Here is a 24885-nt window from a genome sequence, read left to right as displayed (position 1 = left end):
ACCATCGTCGTCGTACACGGAGCCTCTTCCCCAGCATCGTCTTCCACGGTCTCGGATCTGCTTCCCGGAAGCCGACGCCAAGCGCAGAAGTACCACCGTCGTGGACAATGAACTGACTCCCATTGCCGACCATGACTCGCAGAGGCCGCCACGACGATCGTTCTCCTCCTCGATTGGTAATGTGTGTATTGAATCACTTAGCAGTACACGTGCAGTTCCAATTTTGTTCATACCTACCCTTCAAATTTCCTGGGTGCTATTGTTCCCGTAAAAATAATTGGTTATAGCCTCCATTGTCCAACAGAATATCAGCTTGTAATTGTGCGTCGCTCCTATATCGCGCTGTGCTTGGGTAGGTTTTTCATCTGCAACCAGTAGTGTGGCAAATGATGGAAAGGTTTTTAGAACTAGCAAGATGCCCATGCGTTGCACGCATCAAGATGCATTTGTATGAGTAGTTTATCTTTGGGAGAAAACGATGAACGAGGGAAGGCCTTATTTGCAAATCTGGAGAGGGGTATGGGTATCTTTTTGCAAAATTCCCATTTGTTTCCTTCCTATCTGTCAGATATAAATCAGACGGCCTATATTGCAAGAAAAAAAAGTATAGAGAAAAAAAAAAGTAGACAGTAAAGGAAGTAGAGATAAATATTAAATATTAAATATAAAATAAATATAACAGTAGAGAAGAGAGTAGAGATAGCAGAGACGTCGGGAAAGGATCGCGCGCGCGCGGGAAAAAGCGGCCGGGCGTGCGCTAGTTTTGGCGCGCGGCGTCCGGCGCGCTTTATAAAATCCAACGCCCTCCCACCGCTCTGTGCCTTGCCACCGCTCTCTCCACGCTCTGTGCCTCACCACCGCTCTCTCCTCGCTCTTTTTCGCCTCGCCGCCGCCGCGCCACCATGCCGCCGCGTCGCCGGGAAATTTGGGGATACCGCGGCGTCCGCGCGCGCCCCTCCGGCGGCTTCTCCGCCGAGATCCGGTTCCGCGGGATGCGCCTCGGCCTCGGCAATTTCGACACCGCCAACGAGGCCGCCCGCGCGTACGACGCGGCGGTGTGGCGCCTCCGGTGGCCTCATAGAACATTGAACTTCCCCAACGTGCCGACGTGGGAGCGGGCGCAGGAGCTCGCGCCTCTGCCGCGGCTTAGCACCGACGAGGATCGTCGCGACAACCGGAGGCGGGAGCACCGTCTCGGCATCGCCGAGATGGACGAGGAAGCCATGGCGCTGTGGCGCCAACACTTCCCGTAGGACATCATCAACGAGCGCGAGTTCTACGCGCAAAGGAGGGCGCAGAGGGATAAGAGGAGGGCGGAGCGAGCCGCCTATCGCGAGGACAAGCGTAGGCGAAAAGCGGACGCTCAATTCAACATGAGGCTAGGAGCAGCGTCGCCTGGGAATCCGACGACTATCGGTATCTTCACGCCTACAGTCAGACGTCGGAGGAGGACATCACCGAGGAGGAGTCAGACGACGAGGAGTAGTTGAATTATCTTTTTTTTATCTATCTATGCTGAGAACTATCCTCTACTCTCTAGTATCTACTTCTCGATCTCAGCACTGTAAACGCTTTTTTAAAGCGCCGCGTGTTGCGATTCTGTTGGAGATGCTCTAACATGGCAGACGAGTGCTTTAATGTTGCCCACAAGATGCGCGAGTATTACTAGTAGTATATTTTTCTTGCCATGTTGAGATTTTAAAACCACGAGCGCGAACATGCAGAGGAGCAATGAAGACCAAACACGGGATATTCGGGACATCTTCAAGGAGCGTGGCAAGTTAAAGAAGAGCTGCACCGAACCTGTAAAACAAGCTTTGGTAAGTAACACCCTTTCAATTACTTTCGTGTAGCCTCGTGTTCTTCGATGTGTATATGTTGTAGTTTCTGTTTCTCTTAAGCGTGGTGTTCTTCGATGTGTAATAAGAAGAGTCTTAATCGTCCTAATGCTTTCGTTTTTAGCTTGATGTAGGAAGTGGGTGTTCTCACCTTGTAGTCTGTTTTTATTTTTATTTTCCTTTTGAATTCACTTCTCCGAGTTCTGTTTATCTTCTTCTACTAAATGGATCTAGGTTGCTCTGAGTATTGATCTAAAAAAGAAGTAACTTCATGTCAGGATGCAGTTCCTGCGAGGAGGGAAGTATGGTCAACCTCGAGATCATGTTTCCAAAATGAGGTTGGATTACACACAAGGTGCCATTTCCCTAATGATGTTGGATTAGACACAAGGTGCAAATTCCCAGATGATGCTGGATTACACACAAGCCAGGTGGAGTCGTCAGCTGTTCGTGTCCTCGTGGCATTAGTAAAGGCTGAAAGAAAGCGTGCAGCAGCCCTTGAGAATGTAGTTGAGTTCCTGAAGAAGCGAAAAGAGCAATCAGATGCTCTCTTCACCCAAGCCAAAGAAGAGATGGAAGAAGCCAGAAATAAGCTAGCAGAGGCAGAGCAGGCTAGGCGTCTCCTGCTATCTAAAACTGTTGTCAATACAAAATTTCCTTCATAATAGCTAGGTTCAAATGTTTATCCAGTCAGCATGCCTGTTGTGATGTCCGTGCATCTACTGATGTGGCACAAAATGTTTTTTTGGGTCATGTAATAACAGCAATTACTTTCCAAACAAGAACAGACGAAGCATTGGACATGGTATAGTTCACGCGCAAGCCCGACATTCCAAGTTCAACTTCCACATCAAACTCATGTTCACAGATATCTTCACATTCATACATAATGTCCACAACCATGATTCACTTCAAAGCCAAAAAATGTGAGGAGAGTTATAAATAAAGAAAATCCTCTACTAGTTCCTGCTACCAGTGCGAGCACAACAAGTCAAGACCATGCGTAAATTAATTATATTTTAGTCATTTTTTGTGGTCTAAAATGCTTGCCGGCTCGCGGAAGGACGTGTTGCTGGCACACGCGCGGATTCAATGAAGGCAGGTGGGGCAGTCTTAAGCTGGTTGCACGCGGCGAGGAGGCGTGCTCAGCCGGGCCTGCAGCGAGTGCGGCCCTCTTGGTCGGCGCGCCGGTTCAATGCCTGCGCTATGAGAGGTCGCGTCCGTGTCAGAGCCATCACTCCCTCCAGTCCTTTTTTGTTTGGGTATAACAAAATCTCGTTTTCCATTCACATTTTACAAGTAAAATTCATGGACAAACTTTGACCCAAAGTACGATGGGGACTAGTAAACGAGAATGGAGGTAGTAGTTTTTTTTAATCAAAGAAGGGTTTCCCCTTCCGATTTTCATTACTGAAAACCAGCATCTAAATCTAAACCATAGTATTTGCCCTAGAACTACCAGGTTCAACATCTCGCAACATAAACCCATACAACCTCCATCGCAAAAAAACATGCAACCATACGTCAAGGAGGTACGTAGTACTATGAATTCCATTTTCGCTCCATACCAATCGTTCTAAAAACTACTTACTACTTATAACGCGCCATTGAAAATCGGAACTCTTAACCCCGCTAAAAATGATATTTTAAACGTGGCTACTCGATCTGTGGCAACTGGCGAGCCACCGCGCTCCAAGTCGTTCACCTGTGGTCCCGACCATCAACTCCTACGGATCAAATTATCACGCAAGCTGACTATTCCTACAAAGGTGCTCCACCACGTACCCGGTACCCGCGAATGCAGCAATCGTGCACCTAGGGTTTTAGGGTTTATTTGTTAACGTCGCCTTTACGTAATACTCATGTGTGCGAGACAGCGAGAGGCCGACTGCGTGCGTCCGCCTCTTCTCTTCGTATATGTACTCCACCGTTTGTCTGGTGTCCAAAAAATTATAATAACTACTAGCAATGTGCCAATGCGTTGCCACACGATCAAAGTAGATTAATACATATTCTCCGATTTGATAGAAAAAAAGTCTAGTTTTGAAATACGTATATCACTAAAAATATGTTATGTTTCACTCAAAATATATTCCTTTGGCGTTTTTGATGAGATAAGGGAGGAATGTTGTTCGTTTCAAGATTCGAGAAGTGGTATATGTCTAATTTCTACTCTTACTAGCAAGATGCCCGTGCGTTGCACAGAACATCAAGATCTTGTGGGAGAAAAGGATGAACGAGGGAAGGCCTTATCTGCAAATGTGGTGAAGAGTGCGGGTAAATTGCCATATTTTCCTTCCTATCCGTCAGATATAAATCGGACGACCTACATTGCGGGATGGCAGGCCCACCATCATCACCAACTCTATTTTTTATCCCTACTCTTATAAAAAGCATTGTCGGTGATGATCGTGTGCCTGTCATCCTGCAATATAGGCCGTCCGATCTATATCTGACGGATAGGAAGGAAACTATGGCAATTTTGCAAAAAGATACCCACGCCCCTCTCCACATTTGCAAATAAGGCCTTCCCTCGTTCATCCTTTTCCCCCACAAGATAAACTACTCATACAAATGCATCTTGATGTTCCGTGCAACGCATGGGCATCTTGCTAGTTGTTGCAAAAAGCCCATGTGTGTGTGAGACAGAGGGAGAGTGGAGGAGGACGGAGTGCATGTGTGACAAAGACACAAGGAGTGTGTGTGCGATAGGTATCAGCTTAAAATGTGGCGATAGTGTGTGTGTGCATGATCGAGAGGGCGTGTCTCAAGAAGGGAAGAATAATCTACATAGATACAAGGAGCGGGAGCGAGACATGTATGCGATGGTGGAAGCACGAGTGTGCGGGTGTATAAACCTATCTAGAGGCTAGCTAGTCGATAAATGTTTGTGAGAGAAATACGAGTCGGGGTGCGAAAGCGAGAGTTTTGTGTGTGTGAGAGAGAGACGGTAGTCGCGAAGGGGAGTGGAAGCAGGAGTTGTGTGTGTGTGTGTCTGTGAGAGAGAGAGAGGAGACGGTAGTCGGGGTTGTCTGGTCGGTAAACAAATGAATAATGTCAGTCTGGGATGGAGACGAAAAGGAGACCGCAACAAATGTTGTGTCTACAGGAGAGAGAGAGAGAGAGAGAGAGAGAGAGAGTAATTTTAGTGGTATGAGTCATATGTAGAGACATATAGGGTGTGTGAGAGAATCCCATAGAGAGAAAGACAAAGTGAAAGACGAGTGGAGACTGTGTGTGTGGCGGTGAAAAAGAAAGCTTAGGTACCGAGTGATACCAGAGAACAGTAGAGACGTGAGAGATAATGAAAACCGTGTAATGTATAATGATAGGGAGAGTGTGACACTTCTCAAGGGAGACGTCGAGAGACCATGTTTGCGAGGATAGGAGAAACATGAAGTGAGCGTGCGGGTGAGCTGGAGAAAAGAGAGTGATAGCTACCTGAAGGAGCATGCATGCGAGACAGATGGGCGAAAGGAGTGAACAAAAAAGGGATTCAAATATTTGAATTCGAGATGATGATACATGTAATCCATACTCGAACCAAAATTGATCTATCAAACATGCATACTCATATGAATTCACGCACATCTATGTTATTTAATATGTAGATATTACTGATCCATACATTTTAGTAGAACATAATTTGGTTAAAAAAATTCGAATTCAACCTTAAGATTTCGAGATCGTTGTATTTGTAAATCATATTATACATATAAAGGAGCAGAATTCTTTGTTGTGCTTTTGAAAGTATACATAAAAATGATGTATATAGAATGTAATTCCAATTGAAAATGGATCCCGCCTGAAAAAAAAATAGAATACAAACGGGATTCGAATTGAGTTGGCACGGTAAACGTGCACTCTGCAAAATTTGAACGAAGCGGGGAAAGTCGCAGTAACCGCCCGAAACCAAAATCTGCGAGATGGAAATCACTACTGCCTATCCCTGCCACGCAAAGCCTATCTGCTGGATTTCTATAGGTTTCGATAGGGGTAGGTTTGTAATTTCACCCAAACGTGACGTAACCGCCTCTCACCCGGATTCATACACGGTGGGCGCCAAAACACAGTGTGTCCTCGGCCGAAATCGACTCCCTCCCCGATTCATATTCATACACGATGGGCGCCAAAAACAAACTCTCGTCGGCAAATATTCGGTGTATGCGAGATTACCGTCCTATCCCCAACCGACTAATGTTGCTGTGATGTAGTAGAAATTTGAAACGGGGGCTAAGTTTGTAAATTTCCTCGCATTTGAGACAAGCGCGCCCTGAATACATGGTTCCCCCCTTCCTCTCTACCTTCATTTTCCCCATTCGTACTCCGTGGGCGCCAAAACACCCTCTCCACCCCACCCTCCCCCGCCCGCCGCCGTCCGCCACCCCATCCACCGCCGTCCTCCCCCACCATGCCGGAGCTGATACCCCGACGCCGCCGTCCATTACAAGAGATCGACCTCTCTCATCCACGGCTTCGGACCGGGATCCTTGCATCCCGTCCCCTCGCTTCATCCCCGCCGTCGTCCACCTTGCCGGCGCCGCTCCTATGACCGTCTCGTCCACCGCGCCCCTCCGCCACCGTCTACCCTCCTAGATCTGCTTCCACGCTGCCGACAGCCATCGCTACCGCAGCACCGTTAAATTCTCAGCAGATGCGTACACGGCGCCTCACCAGAGGTGGTACTCTTTCGTATCTGCTCAACTTATTTATCCCAGCAAGAAAATAGATCGCCACTGCTTTACTCTGATTTCTTGTCTTGGTTGCGAAGTTGTCTTTGTCCGATTTGCACCTTCAGATCCGCCATGGCACGCTCAACACTATACTCCCAATGCTTATGGTTTTCCCCTTTTATATTCCACACTAGTTAAATCACAGTAGACTAAATTTCAAAATTGGGTCAGTCGATTTTTCAGAGCTCGCCGGTGCGAACGAAGGGCTCGGGTGGTTGTGGGGCCTCGCCGAACGAAGAAAACTCGACGCGGGTGGGGGTTGGGGCGGGGTGGGGGTGGGGGTGGCGGAGGAACACAGGCGGCGGGGGCTGGTGGTCCGGCCGGCAGCCCGTGTGGTGTTCTGTATGGGAAGAATCAGAGACGAGGAAGAAGATGGGTTAGGAGACGTAGGATCTTCATCCAACCGCCTGAAATGGTCGAGAGACAGCTGGGAGTTGCATTCTTAATGCGCTCTGGTTCATCATGTGTGGGCACTGCGCAACCAACATTTTATTATCCAAAATCTGCTTGCTCTTCTTTACCATGTTCCTCTTCCGTTCTTCTTTAATATGTACTCTCTCCGTTCCTAAATACAAGTCTTTGTATAGATTCCAACATGGACTACATATGGAGCAAAATGAGTGAATCTACACTCTAAAATGTATCTGGATACATCTGTATGTGATCCATAGTGGAAATCTCTACCAAGACTTATATTTTGGAACGGAGGGAGTATGATAGTGGTACAGTATGTTCCTTGTACTGAAGATGAGCAGGGCCTTTTGCAGTGTAGAGGTCTATACGGTCGGTTGTGATGGACACTTTGAGCCTCTTTGATTCATATGATCTTGTAAACATAGGAATAGGATTTGTAGTCACCTGCCCACTTGAATCCTATAAGAATAGCAAGGAAATGCGGGGAGTTGTGTCGCCTTTGAGAGTAACACTGATATTAACAGTACCGCACCTTCACTTGAAGAGAGCTGGTATCCGAAGCCTTTCTAGCTGTACCGGCAATACTAGCACATATATTCCAGCAAGTTCCACTTTGCTGATTTTACTCTGATGCTTACGGTTTTCCCCGTTATATCTACACTATGATCTGTGTAGCTGCTTTGTGTCGCACTAGCAGCAGTCCACTCTTGAAGCTAAACACTGCAATGACTTACAAAATTGGCACCAAGGCATTAAATGCCATTCTGGATGCAATGAAACTCATACGCTCCCCACCTGTTGATTCTTGTTCAGAATATGATCCTAATGACTCTTGTTCAATATTGCCACATATAGAGAGACAGCATGGAATTGCATTTCTTCGGGCGCTGTGATTCATCATGAGTGGGCAACCAACATTGTATGCAATGAAGCGGAACCTCAAGAATATGCTTCCTCTTCTGTTCTTTAACATGTTCCTCTTTGTTTATTCTGTATTTAGTACGTACAGTATGTTCCTTGTCAGGAAGGGGCGCAGGGACATCTGCAGTCAACAGCTGATAGGGCTGGCCTGTACGTGATCGATAGGCTTTCAATTACTAGCGGCAATACAACACCGTATTTTCAAGCCAGTTCCACTTTCTCGATTTATATATCGTGGTTATGGTGTACCCCTGTTATGTACACTATGATCTGCCTATTTGTTGTGTGCTCTTGTTATCATGGTTTGGCAATAAACTCTCTATATAGTATATTATGAACCTATCATCTGCCAGCTATCCTTACTTCTGCAGCCTATTTTTTGTGTACTTGTGCCAGATTATATAAATGCACGCACCATATTACAGCACACATGAGCTCTCTCATCAGAATCCAGTGATAGCACACAAGTGTTTACAGGGGTGCCCCTATATTAGAATATCATCTGCATTACAAAGATAATCTCACAACTATTTATGTTTTCATGGTTCTCAGATATTATACGCAATTACAGTGAATATCAGAATCCGTGCATCAGAAGAATATTGTGGAACACTGCAATGACTTACAAAATTAGCACCAAGGCATTGAGTGCCATTCTAGAAGCAATGAAACTCATACGCTCCCCACCTGTTGATTCTTGTTCAGAATATCATCCTAATGACTATTCTAACCTCGAGGAGTCAAAGGCAGATGGCCTGTCCTGTTCACCCATCAAGGTGCCTGTTCTAATTTGGCAAGGTTTTATTGATTGCGCGTATCTTGCATATGTTGTCTTGCATTTCTTCTACTTTGTTGCACCGCCATCTGCTTAGTTTACTCATCATATAACTCAAGATGCCATGCCCATCCATTATCAATACATATTCCATCTATCATCATACCATGTTTTTCCACTCAAATGTTGTTCTTGTGCATCAGACATCAAAAAGGAAGAGGGTGATTGCGGAACCTGAAGGAGCACCAGCAAAGTCCTTGAAAAACGTGGTGGTGCCGGAGAAATCAGACAGCGCCCCACTTATATTGGCTGTACAACCAGTGACACTAAACGTAGGACCGACTCCAGCAGACTGTACCCATACTTCACTGGCCACACCACTAGCCCCACCACACAGGACCTGCACTCTAGCAAAAGGTATACCGATTTCATTTGCCATAGCACCAGCTGTACCACAGAAAAATCCCACTCCAGCAAAAAGTACAGCAAGTCCACCGGCCGAAGACCTATCCCAACTGCAGAGACGGCCAATTCTTGCAGATTGGAACCCCATTCCATTTATTCTCATTTTAAAAGACAGTGCTTTCAATGTTGTTAGGGACTACGTGCATATATTCCCATCATGGAAAGATTATAGTGAAGACAAACACCATTTTCACATCTTCCTATCCAACTTACGCGTAAGTGCTATTATTCATGGTTATTATTTTCCTGTTTTCTGCTGATCGAACACATCAATGATTTACATTACATTGTTGTAACTAGGCGAGGGTCAATCTGGATAGTCATGACGAGCAAAGCTTGCTTGTGCTTTTCAAGGAAGCATTGCAGCAGTATCGGTGTTACTTGAGGAAATCACACTTTGATGGCAAGTCTATAAACGAATTTCCAGTGAAGTCTCCTGTGCTAAATTTAGAAGACATTGAATGGAAAAACCTTGTTATGCACTGGTCTCGTTCCCAGGATGAGGTACTGTCTATGAAATCACATGACAATTTGAACTTCTACTTTTCCGCATGTGCCTTACGGATCTTTTTTGCAAAGAACGACAGGATATCGCAAATATGTTGCCCGCTGCTTTGCTCTTGTTAGTACCTGTTGTCCTGTATCACTGTACTTGCATACATACCTTGTTCATTATGTGACAGCAGTATGCATGATAGCTTGCTTATCAATTGTTCGCTCCAAATTATCTGATCTGTATGAATGGTTACATTAGTGTAGCATATATCCAAGGCCAATGATTTTTTTCGCTCTCCATTGTTCTTGTAAGTACATGCTGTCCTTTATCAGTGTACTTATATTGACAGGTAGTTGTTCATGTACCATCACTCTGCAGCTTATTTTCCTTTGCCCTCCATTTTCTACACATCAGATCTATATTTACTCTTACCATAAGGTTGGTACTGAAGAAGTTTAGCTGTGCATTGCTCTTGGCTGTGCCTTTTGCCTGTATCGCTGCACATACATTTATAGCTACTTGGTTATGTAGCAATACTCTTCATCTTATCTTAAATATTCTCCATTTTTCGTATATTATCACATCTATATTTACTCTTAACAAAATGTAGAATAAAGGCAATGCTTATGAAGAAGATTCTGTGGTAAACTTCTTGAATTGCCCCCCCCCCCCCCGCCCCCATCAGCATGGACAAGGGCTTTATAGAGCCTGTCTTCACCAGTAATGTAAGTTTGTCCTTCTCAAGCCTTCAAACTTTGTTGTGTATATTTGGTTAGGCATGACTGCAACAGCTATTTATTTTTTGTGTTTGCATCAAATTGCATGTTTAAAGTTTATTATGTAGTTCATAAACAAAAGTTTGTCCTTCTCAATATAAGTTTTCAGTTGTACAACCAAGTTCCTTCTTCATACCATCTAAATTAAACTATACAGAGCAAGTGATCTTCTTTTGCAGTGCATGTATGCTTCTGTTCTTCATCCGTAATCCAGTGGTGTGGTGAACCAACCCACTACAACACAATGTCATATTCTGCAATGTCTTAACTATGAACAATGTCATATCATTCTACTATTATTTAAACCGTCTCTTTATTTGCCAATCTGAAATGGGATAAATTGACAGCACACTAACCATTGATACTTATGAGTTCTTGATCTGTAATCCAGTGGTGTCGTGAAGCTGCCAACTCCTTCACAATGTCATTTCCTGCCATGTCTTGACCTGAACAATACCATATTGTGTTAATGCAATTTTAAACTGTGTCACTTTATTCGTCAGTAAGAAATGTGATGAATTGTCAGCACTGATACTTTTATGTGCCAAACCTGTCATCTGTCTGCTTGTTTATCTTTCAGAGTGAGGAAGATATAAGTGTTGAACAAGCGCAGTCTCATCATCTTGCTCACGTGCTTGCGCTGCAGCTCGCCAGCAGGGCTAACCTTTCTTGAACTCTATTGAAGTGTTGTCGGTTTTGTATATTATTTTGTCGGCGTGTTTATTTGCACTGGTGGCGATCTTTGATGCCTAGTGTATGTAATCTGTTGTCTGCTTGTGCTTTATTATCATAGTGGCGAACTTTGATGCCCAGTGGATGTAATATGCCGTAATTTCTTTATTGTATAGTCTAGGTTTTTTCTTATTCACGATGTTGCAGTTACTTTACTGTATATATATCATGTCTTCGCAGTAAACTGGCCAAACCGTAAAATTACGGTACATAATCAGGCAGTCATGCAATCACGATGTATGATCCGCATCATGGGCCTCATCAAACTAGCCCACTAATAGATTCGGGCCTTTAATAGGCCGAGTAACCCTCGGCCCTCTTTTCGTAAGAAAACTCAATGGGCTTTTAGGAGGCTGAGAAGTAGGTTGGGCCTGAAACGTGCCGAACAGCTCACGAGCCGGCAGCAGCCCGAAATGGACCCCGGCCCATGATTGTACGAATCAAATCACGGGCTTTTAATAGGCCAAAATTGTCTCGGTCCTTGTTTGGCCCAATCAGATATCGGCTGCGAGCAGGCCGGATGCAAACCGGGCCGTAGTTAGGCCCAACTATATGACGGGCTTTTAACAGGCCGAAATTAATATATGGCCGAAATGTTAAACGGGCCCTTAACAGGCCGAAACTAATATCAGGCCGAATTACTAAATGGGCCTTTAGCAAGTGGGCCCAAAAGCATAGCATCCAGTTAACGGGCCCAATCTGATATGGGCCATAATTGAGGCCAAAGCCTCTTAAAGGGCCCGACCTGATCTGGGCCGTGATTTGGCCCAGAACGTGGGAGGCTTTTAACCGGCCGGATCTCATATGGGCCATTATTAGGCCCGGAACGTGGCAGGCCATTAATGGACCGGATCAAATATGGGCCGGCATTTGGCCCAAAACATGGCAGCCAGTTAATGGGCCGGCCTACTAGGGTCCTCAAAATCTTGTGGGCCTACAGCTAGGCCGGCCCATTAGTGTCGGCGAAATCTCGTGGGCCTTTAGCTGGGCCGACCCATTATGATCCGCAAGAATTTTGTGGGCCTTTACCTGGGCCGACCCATTATGGCACACAAAAATCTTGTGGGCCTTTACCTGGGCCGGCCCATTATGGCCCGCGAAATCTTGTGGGCCTTTAGCTGGGCCAGCCCATTATGGTCCGCAAAATCTCGTGGGCCTTTAGCTGGGCCGGCCCATTATGGTCCGCAAAATCTTGTGGGCCTTTAGTTGGGCCGGCCCATTTAAACTTGATGGGCCGTGCCACGTGTCGATGTATCATAGGCGCCTTCTATCCAATGAGTGGATGACATCTGTCCCAACGATGAGCCGACACGTGTTTCCTCCAGCCAATGATGATTTTACACGTGGAAAATCCCCATTGGTCGCGGCTGTTAACGGGTTATCGGATCCAAAACCCGACCCGATAGCTTAACGGCGTTCCGTTACGGTGGATGCCACGTGTCGGTCACCCTTGACGAAAGCACTTCCGTGACGCGCGATTTATCGTCATGGAAGTGGACACTTCCGTGATGATAATTTTGGTAATGTCATGGAACACTTCTACGACAGCACAGGTATGACTATCTTGATTATGTCATAAATTTGTCATGGATGTACATGCATGAAAAAAACGCGACCTACTGTGACAAACATGTATCATCACGGAAGTGTATTTTTTGTAGTGCTCCCCCGGATGACAACCATGTCCGCGCTCTTAAAAAGGAAGTGGAAGAACCGTGCCGGTCGGGAACTACTTCAAGTGACAAAAGGTTACAAGAACGAAGAAGTGGGAAAAAATTCGCCAGCTCGGCGAACAGGCGAACCAATCGTGGCCCCCGCTGAAGGTGTCTAGCGATATCGTCGCTAATCATCCGAGGATGGTGCCCGGTACCAATCCTGGTGATTATCTGCCCGACGATGCACATTTTGATACAATGGAGGTGGACGAACACAAATACCGGTACGGGAAGCCTCTCGTCAAACCTGGTCATCCTCATCTAACAACGATGATGCAAAGATTCCATAAGTGGTATATGGACACCTGCAAGTCTGGGAAGGATATTTTGACGAAGAGACTTAAAGAGGAGCACGACCTCGATGGAATTGATCTGTTGTCTGTTCCATTTGAGGGGTTCTTCCAGTTTTTCAATCAAAAGGCCCTCGATAAAATAATCATCACTTGCTACTGTCTGTAGGTACTACTTCTGTAATTAAGTCTCTATATATAGCTCAGCTCTTTCATTGCACGTATATATGATTATCCTCACTATATTACGCAGATTGAAGATCGTCAAATGCAAGAAAAGACAAATCTATGATATTGGGTTCATTAACACAAATCTCATAGATGAATGGACGGTTAAACATGATCCCAAAGAAGCCGAGGCCAACTTGCTAAAATCGTTGCTTCAAAATCAAAACAAAGATAAAATACTCTTCCTTACAACTTCAAGTGAGTGTTACTGTCTTGTGCATATTCGGTTTCCCTTATTACTCGAGGTTATAGTAATGTAATTGATGAGTTATGCATGCGTGCGCAGCTTCCACTCTATTCTCCTAGAGATTAAGCTTGAGGAGGGACTAGTAACCGTCTTAGACTCAAGACGAAAAGATCCCACTAAAGCTCCTTTTCAGCAGTTGAAAGGGTGGGAAGCAGAGCCCTTCAGTCCCGATTGGTGGCTCAAACCGGGATGAAAGGGGGGCCTTTCGTCCTGGGTGGAGCCACCAATCGGGACTAAAGGGTTGTGCTGCCGCATCGACAAGTTTAGTCCCACCTCGCTAGTTGAGAGGGGCTCAAAGTGGTTTATAAGCGCTGCTGCCACTACCCTCTCGAGCTCCTCTCAATTGCAGGCAGTACATGCCTATTTGGCGCCCTGTTGGACCTGCTTGCACTGCGGGCCTGCACCCTGGCCCATTTCTAGGGTTCTAGTCGTATGCAGGCCGTGGTGGCAAGTAGGTGGGCCTTTTTTGGCATTTGTTATGTTTTTAAATTTTTAATGTTATTTTATGCATATGTTATTTTTAGTTGCATAAATTTTACATAATTTTAGTTGCATAAGTTTTCTTTTTTATTGATTCTTTTCAGTTGATTCCTTTTGTTATTAGAGTTTTATAAAAGCTTTTTAGTTTTCTATTAAAGTTTGTAACAAAAAATACTTTATGAAAATTCTTTTTACTATTAAAGTTTTTAACAAATAAATACTTTGATAATTTTAGATAATATTATTTTGAATCTTTTTAGTTGATTATTTTTGCTATTGAAGAATATTATATTTAAATGTTTCTTTTTAGTTCATTCTTTTGCTATTAGATTTTAATAAAAGCTTTTTAGTTTATTCTTTTTTCTATTAGAGTTTTATAAAAGCTTTTTAATTTATTATTTTTTCTATTAGTTCATTCTGTTAGTTATTAGAGTTTTATAAAAGCTTTTTAATTCATTCTTTTTGCTATTAGTTCATTCTTTGAGCTAAATGACGCTGAAATTGGAAAGCAATACAGATGAACTTTGAAAAGGTTGAAAGTTGGCATGATATCATCATTTCACCTACATAGCATGTACTAAAAAGTTGAGAGGGTTACGGCAAAAACTGGATGCACTTCGTGTACAAAAAGGACAATCTCTTTCGAAGTATCAGGGTTTCGGGCGAAAACTCATCTGTTATAAAGGCATTTCATTTTTTTAACTTATTTCAACTCCAGACGTTTTGTGCATTCAAAATGCACCATTCAAAGCCACATCATCAATTTTCAATCCTTTCCAACTTCATTTGCTATTTTTCATGCATTCACTGATTTTTATGAGCTAAATGACCCTGAAATTGAAAAGCGATACAAATGAACTCTGAAAAGGTTGAAAGTTGGCATGGTATCATCATTTCTCCCACATAACATGTGCTAAAAAGTTGAGAGGCTTACAGCAAAAACTGGATGCACTTCGTGTACAAAATGGACAATCTCTTTCCAAGTATCAGGGTTTCGGACGAAAACTCATCTGTTACAGAAGGCATTTCATTTCTTGACATGTAACTGCAGTGATAGTCTTCACTTTTTCTTCGTGTGTGTCCCTTGCTTATTGCGTCGTAACAATGGATAATATTCATCGTTTAACAGGGTGCTTGGGTCAGCCTTCACTTTGAAGGGGGGAATTTCATGAAACTTTTCATAATCTTCAGACATGTCTGTCTTGCCCTCCACTACCATGATGTCTCTTTTCCCTAAAAGAACTATGTGGCACTTTGGCTCATCGTATGATGTATTGGCTTCCTTATCTTTTCTTTTTCTTGATTTCGTAGACATGTCCTTCACATAGAAAACCTGCGCCACATCATTGGTTAGGACGAATGGTTCGTCTGTGTACCCAAGATTGTTCGGATCCACTATTGTCATTCCATACTGTGGGTCTACCTGTACCCCACCTCCTGACAGATTGACCCATTTGCACCGAAACAAAGGGACCCTAAAATCATGTCCATAGTCAAGTTCCAATATGTCCGATATGTAACCATAATATGTGTCCTTTCCCCTGTTGGTTGCTGCATCAAAGCGGACACCACTGTTTTGGTTGGTGCTCTTTTTATCTTGGGCGATCGTGTAAAATGTATTCCCATTTATCTCGAACCCTTTGTAAGTCAATACATTCGAAGATTGTGTCCTGGCCAACGAGTACAGCTCATCTCCAACAGTGGTGTTACCCATGAGATGTGTTTGCAACCAACTGCCGAAAGTCCTGATGTGTTCACATGTAATCCAGTCATCACACTACTCCAGGTGTTTGGAGTGCAGAATATTCTTGTGTTAATTGCACCAAATCATTCTTTAACTTTGGTAGGATTCTGGATCAATTACCTTCTAAGAGATTGCATTGAGGAATGCACATAGCTTCACAATGGCTAATCGAACGTTTTCCGGTAGAAGCCCCCTCAATGCAACCGGAAGCAGTTGTGTCAGAATCATGTGGCAGTCATGAGACTTTAGGTTTTGGAACTTTTTCTCTGGGATATTTATTATTCCCTTTATATTGGACGAGAAGCCAGACGGGACATTGATACTGAGTAGGCATTCAAAGAAGATTTCCTTCTCTTCTTTGGTAAGAGCGTAGCTGGCAGGACCTTCATACTGCTTTGGATGCATGCCGTCGTTTTCGTGCACATGTTGCTGGTCCTCCCGTGCCTCCAGTGTATCTTTTGTCTTCCCATACACGCCCAAGAAGTCTAGCAGGTTCATGCCAAGATTCTTCGTCACGTGCATCGCGTCGATTACAGAGCGGACCTCTAGGTCTTTAAAATTGGGTAGGTTCCAAAATATAGATTTCTTCTTCCACATGGGCGCGTGTCCCTCAGCGTCATTCGGAACAGATTTTCTGCCAGGACCCTTTCCAAAGATTACTTGTAAATCCTTGACCATAGCAAGTATGTGATCACCAGTATGGAGGGCGGGCTTCTTCCGGTGATCTGCCTCACCTTTCAAATGCTTGCCTTTCTTTCGACATTGATGGTTGGTCGGAAGAAATCGACGATGTCCCAGGTACACATTCTTCATGCATTTCTCCAGATATATACTTTCGGTGTCATCTAAATAGTGCGTGTATGCGTGGTATCCCTTGTTTGTCTATCCTGAAAGGTTACTGAGAGTAGGCCAATCATTGATGGTTACAAACAGCAACGCATGTTGGTCAAATTCCTACTGTCTGTGCACATCCCACACACGTACACCTTTTCCATTCCACAGCTGTAAAAGTTCTTCAACTAACTGCCTTAGGTACACATCAATGTCGTTGCCGGGTTGCTTAGGGACTTGGATGAGCACTGGCATCATAATGAACTTCCACTTCATGCACAACCAAGGAGGAAGGTTATGGATATATAGAGTCACGGCCCAGGTGCTATGATTGCTGCTCTGCTCCCCAAAAGGATTAATGCCATATGCGCTTAAACCAAACCATACATTCCTTGCTTCACCTGCAAAGTCCCCCACCTTCTCTCAATTTTTCTCCACTGCGACCCGTCAGCGGGTGCTCTCAATTTCCCGTCTTTCTTACGGTCCTCTTTATGCCATCGCATCAACTTGGCATGCTCTTTGTTTCTGAACAGACGTTTCAACCGTGGTATTATAGGAGCATACCACATCACCTTGGCAGGAACCCTCTTCCTGGGGCGCTCGCCCTCAACATCACCAGGGTCATCTCGTCTGATCTTATACTGCAATGCCCGCATACCGGGCATGTGTTCAAATCCTCGTGCTCACTACGGTAGAGGATGCAGTCATTAGGGCATGCACGTATCTTCTGCACCTCCAATCCTAGAGGGCATAGAACCTTCTTTGCTTCGTACGTACTGTCGGGCAATTCGTTATCCTTTGGAAGCTTCTCCTTCATTATTTTCAGTAGCTTCCCAAATCCGTTGTCAGATACACCATTGTCCGCCTTCCATTGCAGCAATTCCAGTGTGGTACCGAGCTTTGTGTTGTCATCTTCGCAATTTGGGTATGACCCTTTTTGTGATCCTCTAACATGCGATCAAACCTCAACTTCTCCCTTTCACTTTGGCATTCTCTCTTTGCATCAACAATGACCCGGCGAAGATCATTATCGGGCACATCGTCTGGTTCCTCTTGATCTTCAGCTCCCCCCCATTGCAGTATCACCGTATTCAGGGGGATAGTTGCCATCATCCTCTTCTACTTCGTTGTCTTCCATCATAACCCCTCCTTCTCCGTGCTTGGTCCAAACATTATAGTGTGGCATGAAACCCTTCTCAAGGAGGTGGACGTCAAGGGTTTTCGAGTCAGAGTAATCCTTCGTATTCCCACAGACAGGCATGGACAATACATAAAACCATTCTGCTTGTTTGCCTCAGCCACTTCGAGAAAATTATGCAGGCCTTCAATGTACTCGGAGGTGCGTCTGTCGCCGTACATCAATTGCCAGTTCATCTGCGTGCATTATATAATTAAGTGTATCGAAAACCATTCTAGAACATCATGAATAGAGAAGTGACCAAATTAATACAAGTTCATCATCACATTAAAACCAAAGTATAGTAGTGATCAAATGTTATTACTGAAAAAATAAATACATAAAGTTCATACATAGTTCTCATAGAACAACATATAGCTCTCTAGAGCATCTAATTAAAACATACATTGAATCTATGTAAAACATTTCAATGCAACAACAAAAGCGATCATAATCGCCACTAAGGTAGCAATTGATCCAATGGCATAATGATACCAAGCCTCAGTATCAATGGCATATTTTATAATCTTTCTAATCTTCAAGCGCATTGCATCCATCTTGATCTTGTGATCATCGACGACATCCGCAACATGCAACTCCAATTCCATCTTCTCCACCTCAATTCTTTTCAATTTTTTCTTCAAGTAATTGTTTTCTTTTTCAACTAAATTTAACCTCTCGACAAGAGGGCCGCTTCGAATTTCCGGTTCACATACCTCCTAGATAAAAACATCTATGTCACGTTGGTCGGCATAATTTTCATAAACACTAAATGAAACAAATAGTTATAAAAGATAATATACCACATCCGAATCATAGACAGGACGAGGGCCGACGGGGGCGGATACCAAAACCATGGCACTATATAATAACAAACAATAATAAAATTAAGAAAATTATACAAGTATCTATCTAAATCATACAAGTAAGAATTTGTTTTCTTTTAGAAAGAATATAAGAACAAGAGGCTCACCATGGTGGTGCCGGCGACGATATCGGCTCGGGCGATCGACGGCAGTGAGGACGGGGACGGGACGGGACGAACCGCCAAACCTAGACAAATCTTGAGGAAAATGGAGCTTGGAGAGGAGAAAGCTTAAGTGTGGCTCGGGCATTTCATCGAACACCTCATGTGCATGCATAGAAGGGAGAACAGAGCAGCGCATGCACACCTCCCATACAGCCAAAAAACAAAGAGGAGGGTGGGCAGGGGCAAGGGTATATATAGGCACCTCTTTACTCTCGGTTGGTGGCCAGAATCGGGACAGAAGACTGACCTTAAGTCCCGGTTCCAGCCACCAACCGGGACTAAAGGTGCTGCGCCAGGAGCGAGGCTCATTGGTCCCGGTTCGTGTCTGGAACCATGACCAAAGGGGTCAGACGAACCGGGACCAATGGCCCTCGAGGCCCGGGCGGCGCCCTGGCCTCACGAACCGGGACTGATGCACCCTTTGGTCCCGGTTCGTAAGAGAACCGGGATTAATGCCCTTATCTGGCCTGGACCAAAGCCCTGTTTTCTACTAGTGAATCCATACCCTTTAGACTTCCTACAAATTAATGTAAACTAAAGGAGGCCCAAATTGGATAACATGGATATGTGCATGATACAAGTGTGCTATATCGTGTTATGGACAAGTTTAGTCATGGGCTAGCTACAGCTATTGATGAAATATGGTGAGTTCCATTTCCTCAATGAGTATAAGTTTTTTTTGTTGGGTACAAATTCTATATGTTTCTTGTCGGAACATAGAAATAAAAAAATTGATAACACACTTCTGCAATTTGTTTTATTCCTATGACGAGACATTGTAGTGCAAACACAAGTCTTTTTTTGGTCCCAAACTTATGACTAATTTAATAGTTCAGTGTTGTTGATATTTTCACATTCTTAATTTTGGGATCTATTTCAATCTGAAAACATTTGAACTTTTAGATATGTTCCATTGTAACGTAAGATGTGCCTGTGAGATTTTTCAAGACTGTAAGATATTGCAACACTTATAGCGCATGTGAATCTATTGGATATTTGCATCCGCCTATAATGACTATATAATTTAGTGAGAATATGCAGAAAAATTTGAATCACATCTGGTTTCCATTTACTCCCCCGTCCCATATCAAGTGTTGCTCAAATGGAGTCTCGGATGAACGACACTTAATATGGGGCGGAGATGGTACAAGTTATAACAAGCCCATTCAAGTAAAAGGTCAATAGATAAGCGAAGGACAAGGTTGACCACAGTAACTGACATGCAAATATCGAGAAAGGGGCCGAATAGATGGAGAAAGTCCGGATTCAAAGTTGCAGATTTTGGGGAGGAGGACCGGCGAACCACCTCTAAAGGTCTGGGCAGCTATAAGAGCACCATATTAATAGAAGTTTTAGATTTTGACTTAAGTTCTTACCTTATAATTAGTTTATGAAATGATCCCCTTAAATTTATCTGCATGCTAGCAACCATGTACAGTAGCCTTGGGCTCTCTTTCAATTATGGAGAGTTATTAGTTTTTTTTCCTCATGGAGAAGCAGATGAGATGAAGGAGCTCGTCCTTTTGCATTATATAAGAAGATGAGACATTCTTTGTAAAGTTTTAGAAACAAAACACGTGATAACTACATTAGTGACCCTTAACTACCACAAGGGGAAAGCCATGCAGGTTGCACAGAATCGTCGTCACCTATCACGCCCAATACCTAGCAACCCCAACTTCACTGCAACAAAAGTTTTAGGGTTGAGTTCAAACGGTCCAAAGCCACCTCAAATGGGTTTCAGCGCTCAAGGCAGCTATGATTTCAGAAAAGCGGCGTTAATTCCATATGAGACACCCGCCAATAGACCCACAACTACATTGTGTAGCACAGCACAACAAACCAAGAGCGAAAGCCAGACACCGTCACCAATTACGGTTTCCATAGCAACGCCTCTGATGAGAAAAATATACAACTTGACCATGGGCTCTACCCTTTGTATCTTGTAAGCACAACTGAAATCAAACACATCCGCAAAGATAGATAAACTTCAAATAAATGTCACATGAATAAAAGGAGAGATGTTAATGAGAGACCATTCATTCCCTAAGGAGCAAGGCTCCATTCAAACCGGGACAAGGACCAGGAGATGAGCCATAAAGGGCACCCCATCCACGAATACGGGCATCGCCAAGGACCCCTTTCCAAAACTGCCCAAAAGATAAAGCTGAGCAGCCAAGAAGCAAAATGGAAACCAACCCTGCCTTGCCTGCCTGCCCTTAACCCCATCCCCATCCCCTCCGTCACTCCGGGTAGTCCATATCCTCTCTCTTCAACCTTACCCTCGGCCACCAAATTCCAATTCCTGCTCGCATTTCAATTCCGGAGCTGCCACTGTTCCCCAATCATGCGGGAAGCGGAGTAATTTCAGGTCGGGAGTGAGTGAGCGGTGCTGGTGGTAGTTATTGGGAGTGGGGAGTGGGGAGTGGACTGTGGAGTGGAGTTGGGAGGGGCGGCGGCCATTGCCGAGATGCAGTCCGGGTACGGCGGGGTGTCGGAGTTCCAGCAGTTCATCATGGACGGCGGCTTCGCCATGGCGGCCGCGCCGCAGCAGCAGGCGCAGGCGGCTGCGGCTGCGGCGGCGGCGGCGGCGGGGGGGCAGGAGCTGGGCGCGCCGTTCAGGTACCAGCCGCTGCACCACCACGCGATGCAGCACCATCACCAGCAGCAGCAGCAGCACCCGCCGCAGATGCCGCCCCACTTCGCGCACTTCGGCGTGGCGCCCGCGGCGGCGGCGGCGGCCGGCGGGATTCCGTTCACGCAGCAGTTCCTGAACCACCAGGCGGCGGCCGCCGGGCACCACCACCAGCAGCAGCACCACCTCCAGCTCTTCCACCACGAGCAGCAGCAGCAGCAGCAGCATCACAAGCCGCCGCAGCAGCCGCCGGCGAGGTGGGCGCCGCAGCAGCAGCACCACCAGCACCCGCACCAGCAGCAGCAGCATCACCACCACCAGCTGGGGCTGGACGTGGAGGCGGCGGCCGTGCCGGAGAGCTCCCGCGCCACGTCCGGCGGCGCCGCCCCTCCCGGCGTGCCCCCGTTCCTCGCCGCCGCCATGAACTTCAAGCTGGCCGTCGACCCCAGCGGCGGGAGCGGCGCCACGGACGACGCCCTGAACGACGGCACGGGGGGCGGCGGCGGCGCGGGCAGCGGCATGATGCTCCACGGCGGGGGCGGGGGCGACGACGAGGCCGCGACGGAGAGCCGGCTCCGTCGGTGGACGGGCGAGGAGGAGACCTCCATCAAGGAACCCACCTGGTACGCACGCCACCACTGTTCCTCCCACAATCCATCCATGGCGCCGCGCCGCGCACATGCCAATTCCTCCGTCCGCCGCCCGGATCCACTCATGGCGGACACGGAAAGGAAAGGGGGAGGGGGGAAAGATTGCATCTTTGTTGGCTCTGCTTTAGATGCTCGGGGGTGGGGAGCAGAGCAGAGCAATAATAGTGGCATGATTGAGAGAGACATGGACGGAAAACAACACGCGCACCTGAAAGAAAACAAGCCCCTGATGCCGATGATTCCTCCGCCCAACTTTTGTTCCCTTTTAGCTCCCTTCTCATTACATCACGCAAAAGAGAAACTCTTTTCTTGCTTTGCATGCACAATTTGCCATGCAGATGCAGATGCAGTTCTTGGTTGAAAAATTGCTCCAAATTGTGCCATGGCAGATGCAATTCTTGCTTGAATTGTTCCAATTTCTTGTTGTTTTTCGCACTTGACATTGCCAATTGGTTTGGTTTGTTCATCTTTGCCCATTGCTGACCTGAATTTTTGCTTTTGGTTTGCTTTGTGTGATGATGATTTGTGTAGGAGGCCGCTGGACATCGACTACATACACAGCACGAGCAGCAGCAGCAAGAGGAAGGAGAAGGTGGCCACGCCGGAGTCGCCGGCGCCGGTTGCTCCGGCGGCCAACTACTTCAAGAAGGCCGGTGGCGGGGACGACAATGCGGGCGCTGCTGCGTCAGCGGGTGGCGGCGGCGGGAACTACAAGCTGTTCAGCGAGCTGGAGGCCATCTACAAGCCGGGGAGCGGCGGCGGTGCGGGGCAGACGGGCTCCGGCTCTGGCCTCACGGGCGACGACAATGCCATCCTCCCGCCGCCGTCCATGGCCGACCTCCCGGGCGGCGCGCCCGCCGCGGCCGTGGACGCGCCGCAGGCGAACACGTCGGAGACTTCTGCCGGGGAGGACGCGCCGGCGGTGCTGCAGCCGCAGCCGCCGCCTCCGCCGCTGGCGTCGGTGGGCGAGGCGCGCCGGAAGCGGAAGCGCCGGCGGCAGGAGCAGCAGCAGCAGCTGACCGCGTCGGCGTCCTTCTTCGAGCAGCTGGTGCAGCGGCTCATCGAGCACCAGGAGGGCCTGCACCGCCAGTTCCTGGACGCCATGGAGCGGCGGGAGCGCGAGCGCGCGGCGCGCGACGAGGCGTGGCGCCGGCAGGAGGCCGACAAGTTCGCGCGCGAGGCGGCCGCGCGCGCCCAGGACCGCGCCAGCGCCGCCGCCCGGGAGACGGCCATCATCGCCTACCTCGAGAAGCTCTCCGGCGAGACCATCACCCTCCCCCCGCCGGCGGCGGCCAACCCCGCCGCGCCCACGTCCGCCGACGACGCGACGAGCCACGACGCGGGGAGGGAGCTGGTCCCCTACGAGTGCGGCGAGCTGTCGCTGCCGCTGATGAGCTCGTCGTCCCGGTGGCCGAAGCACGAGGTGGAGGCGCTGATCCGGGTGCGGTCCGGGCTGGACAACCGGTTCCAGGAGCCCGGGCTGAAGGGCCCGCTGTGGGAGGAGGTGAGCGTGCGCATGGCCGCGGCGGGGTACGGCGGCCGGAGCGCCAAGCGGTGCAAGGAGAAGTGGGAGAACATCAACAAGTACTTCCGCAAGGCCAAGGAGAGCGGCAAGAAGCGCCCCGCGCACGCCAAGACCTGCCCCTACTTCGACGAGCTCGACCGCCTCTACTCCCGCTCCGCCCACGGCTCCGGCGCCTCCTCCGCCGCCGGCAACACCAGCGCCAAAACCAACGCCAATGCCATAGCCGGCGCCGACGACGCGGCCAACAAGGCCAGCTCCGAGCTGCTCGACGCGGTGGTCAAGTACCCCGCCGACACCCACTACGGCCCACCGCCGGGGTTCCCGACCGACGGCGACCGTGGCGGCAATGCAGAGACCAAGGACGACGGCGAGGGCGACGTGGGCATGGGCAGGGCGTCGGGGAGAGCAGGCGACGAGCATGACGACGAGGCTGGCCAGAGCCATGGGCACGACGACGACGACGACGATCATTAGAGCTTGATTAACTAGGACCGCATGCTTAGCTAGCTAGGACATGATCGATCGGCGCCGGAGAAAATTTGCTTCTTTTTCCTCTTCCCGCAGCTTGTTGTTAGCCTACCATGGATCAATCACTTACTTGTTAGTACTACTACTGCTTATATATCTACAAGAAGATTAGTTTAATTAATCACTTTCATAATCCCAAGCTCAAGCTAGGTCACTAGCTAGCTCTTAGACATTTGTGTTTGTCGACCATGGCCGTTTATATTTTCCTGTTATTTTTGTAACAAGTGTGAGGACGTGTGATGGTCAATGGGAGAGGCAGTGTCGGCAGGTGCATAATTTTCAATCATTTTTTACTACCTTGTACGGCCACAGGAAAAAATAGTGAGGAACCTGCTGGCTAGTAGTAGGAAAAATAATAGAGTGGTGTAGTACCATATATAAATCACAGTTGTCTTTGACTGTCTGTCTGTGGTCCTTGATCTGGATATAACTCTGGTCACTATACTCAAATCTCACTGTGATAGCCTAGCAATTATGGAAGGTGTATATACCTACCATACCCGTACTCTACCTACCAAATACGTTACTGTAAAAAAATCTACATGCCGGTGTTCACCGGGTAGTCTTATGGAGCGAAACCTCGCAGCGTATCGGAAAGAGAGAGAGCCGGGAGGGGGAGGAAGAGGAAGAACACACGCCGATGAGCTTGGCGTCG

At 47.0% G+C, this 24885-nt stretch overlaps 1 protein-coding gene and 1 pseudogene across 1 annotated transcript; both read left to right on the top strand.

Moving 5' to 3' along the window:
- Positions 1 to 902: 902 nt before the first annotated feature.
- Positions 903 to 15981, top strand: LOC141025660 (uncharacterized; annotated as a pseudogene).
- A 4947-nt stretch (positions 15982 to 20928) lies between these two features.
- On the top strand, positions 20929 to 24363 carry LOC109737094 (uncharacterized). Its single transcript, XM_020296317.4, has 2 exons — positions 20929 to 22150; positions 22709 to 24363. The coding sequence occupies exons 1-2, from the start codon at positions 21363 to 21365 to the stop codon at positions 24174 to 24176; spliced, it is 2256 nt and encodes a 751-aa protein (XP_020151906.1). The 5' UTR covers positions 20929 to 21362; the 3' UTR covers positions 24177 to 24363.
- Positions 24364 to 24885: the final 522 nt, after the last annotated feature.

This window comes from Aegilops tauschii, chromosome 6 (genome assembly GCF_002575655.3).
Source record: "Aegilops tauschii subsp. strangulata cultivar AL8/78 chromosome 6, Aet v6.0, whole genome shotgun sequence".
Lineage (NCBI taxonomy): Eukaryota > Viridiplantae > Streptophyta > Magnoliopsida > Poales > Poaceae > Aegilops > Aegilops tauschii.
The sequence above is the reverse complement of the archived record's forward strand: the minus strand, read 5'-3'. Positions and strand labels throughout refer to the sequence as shown.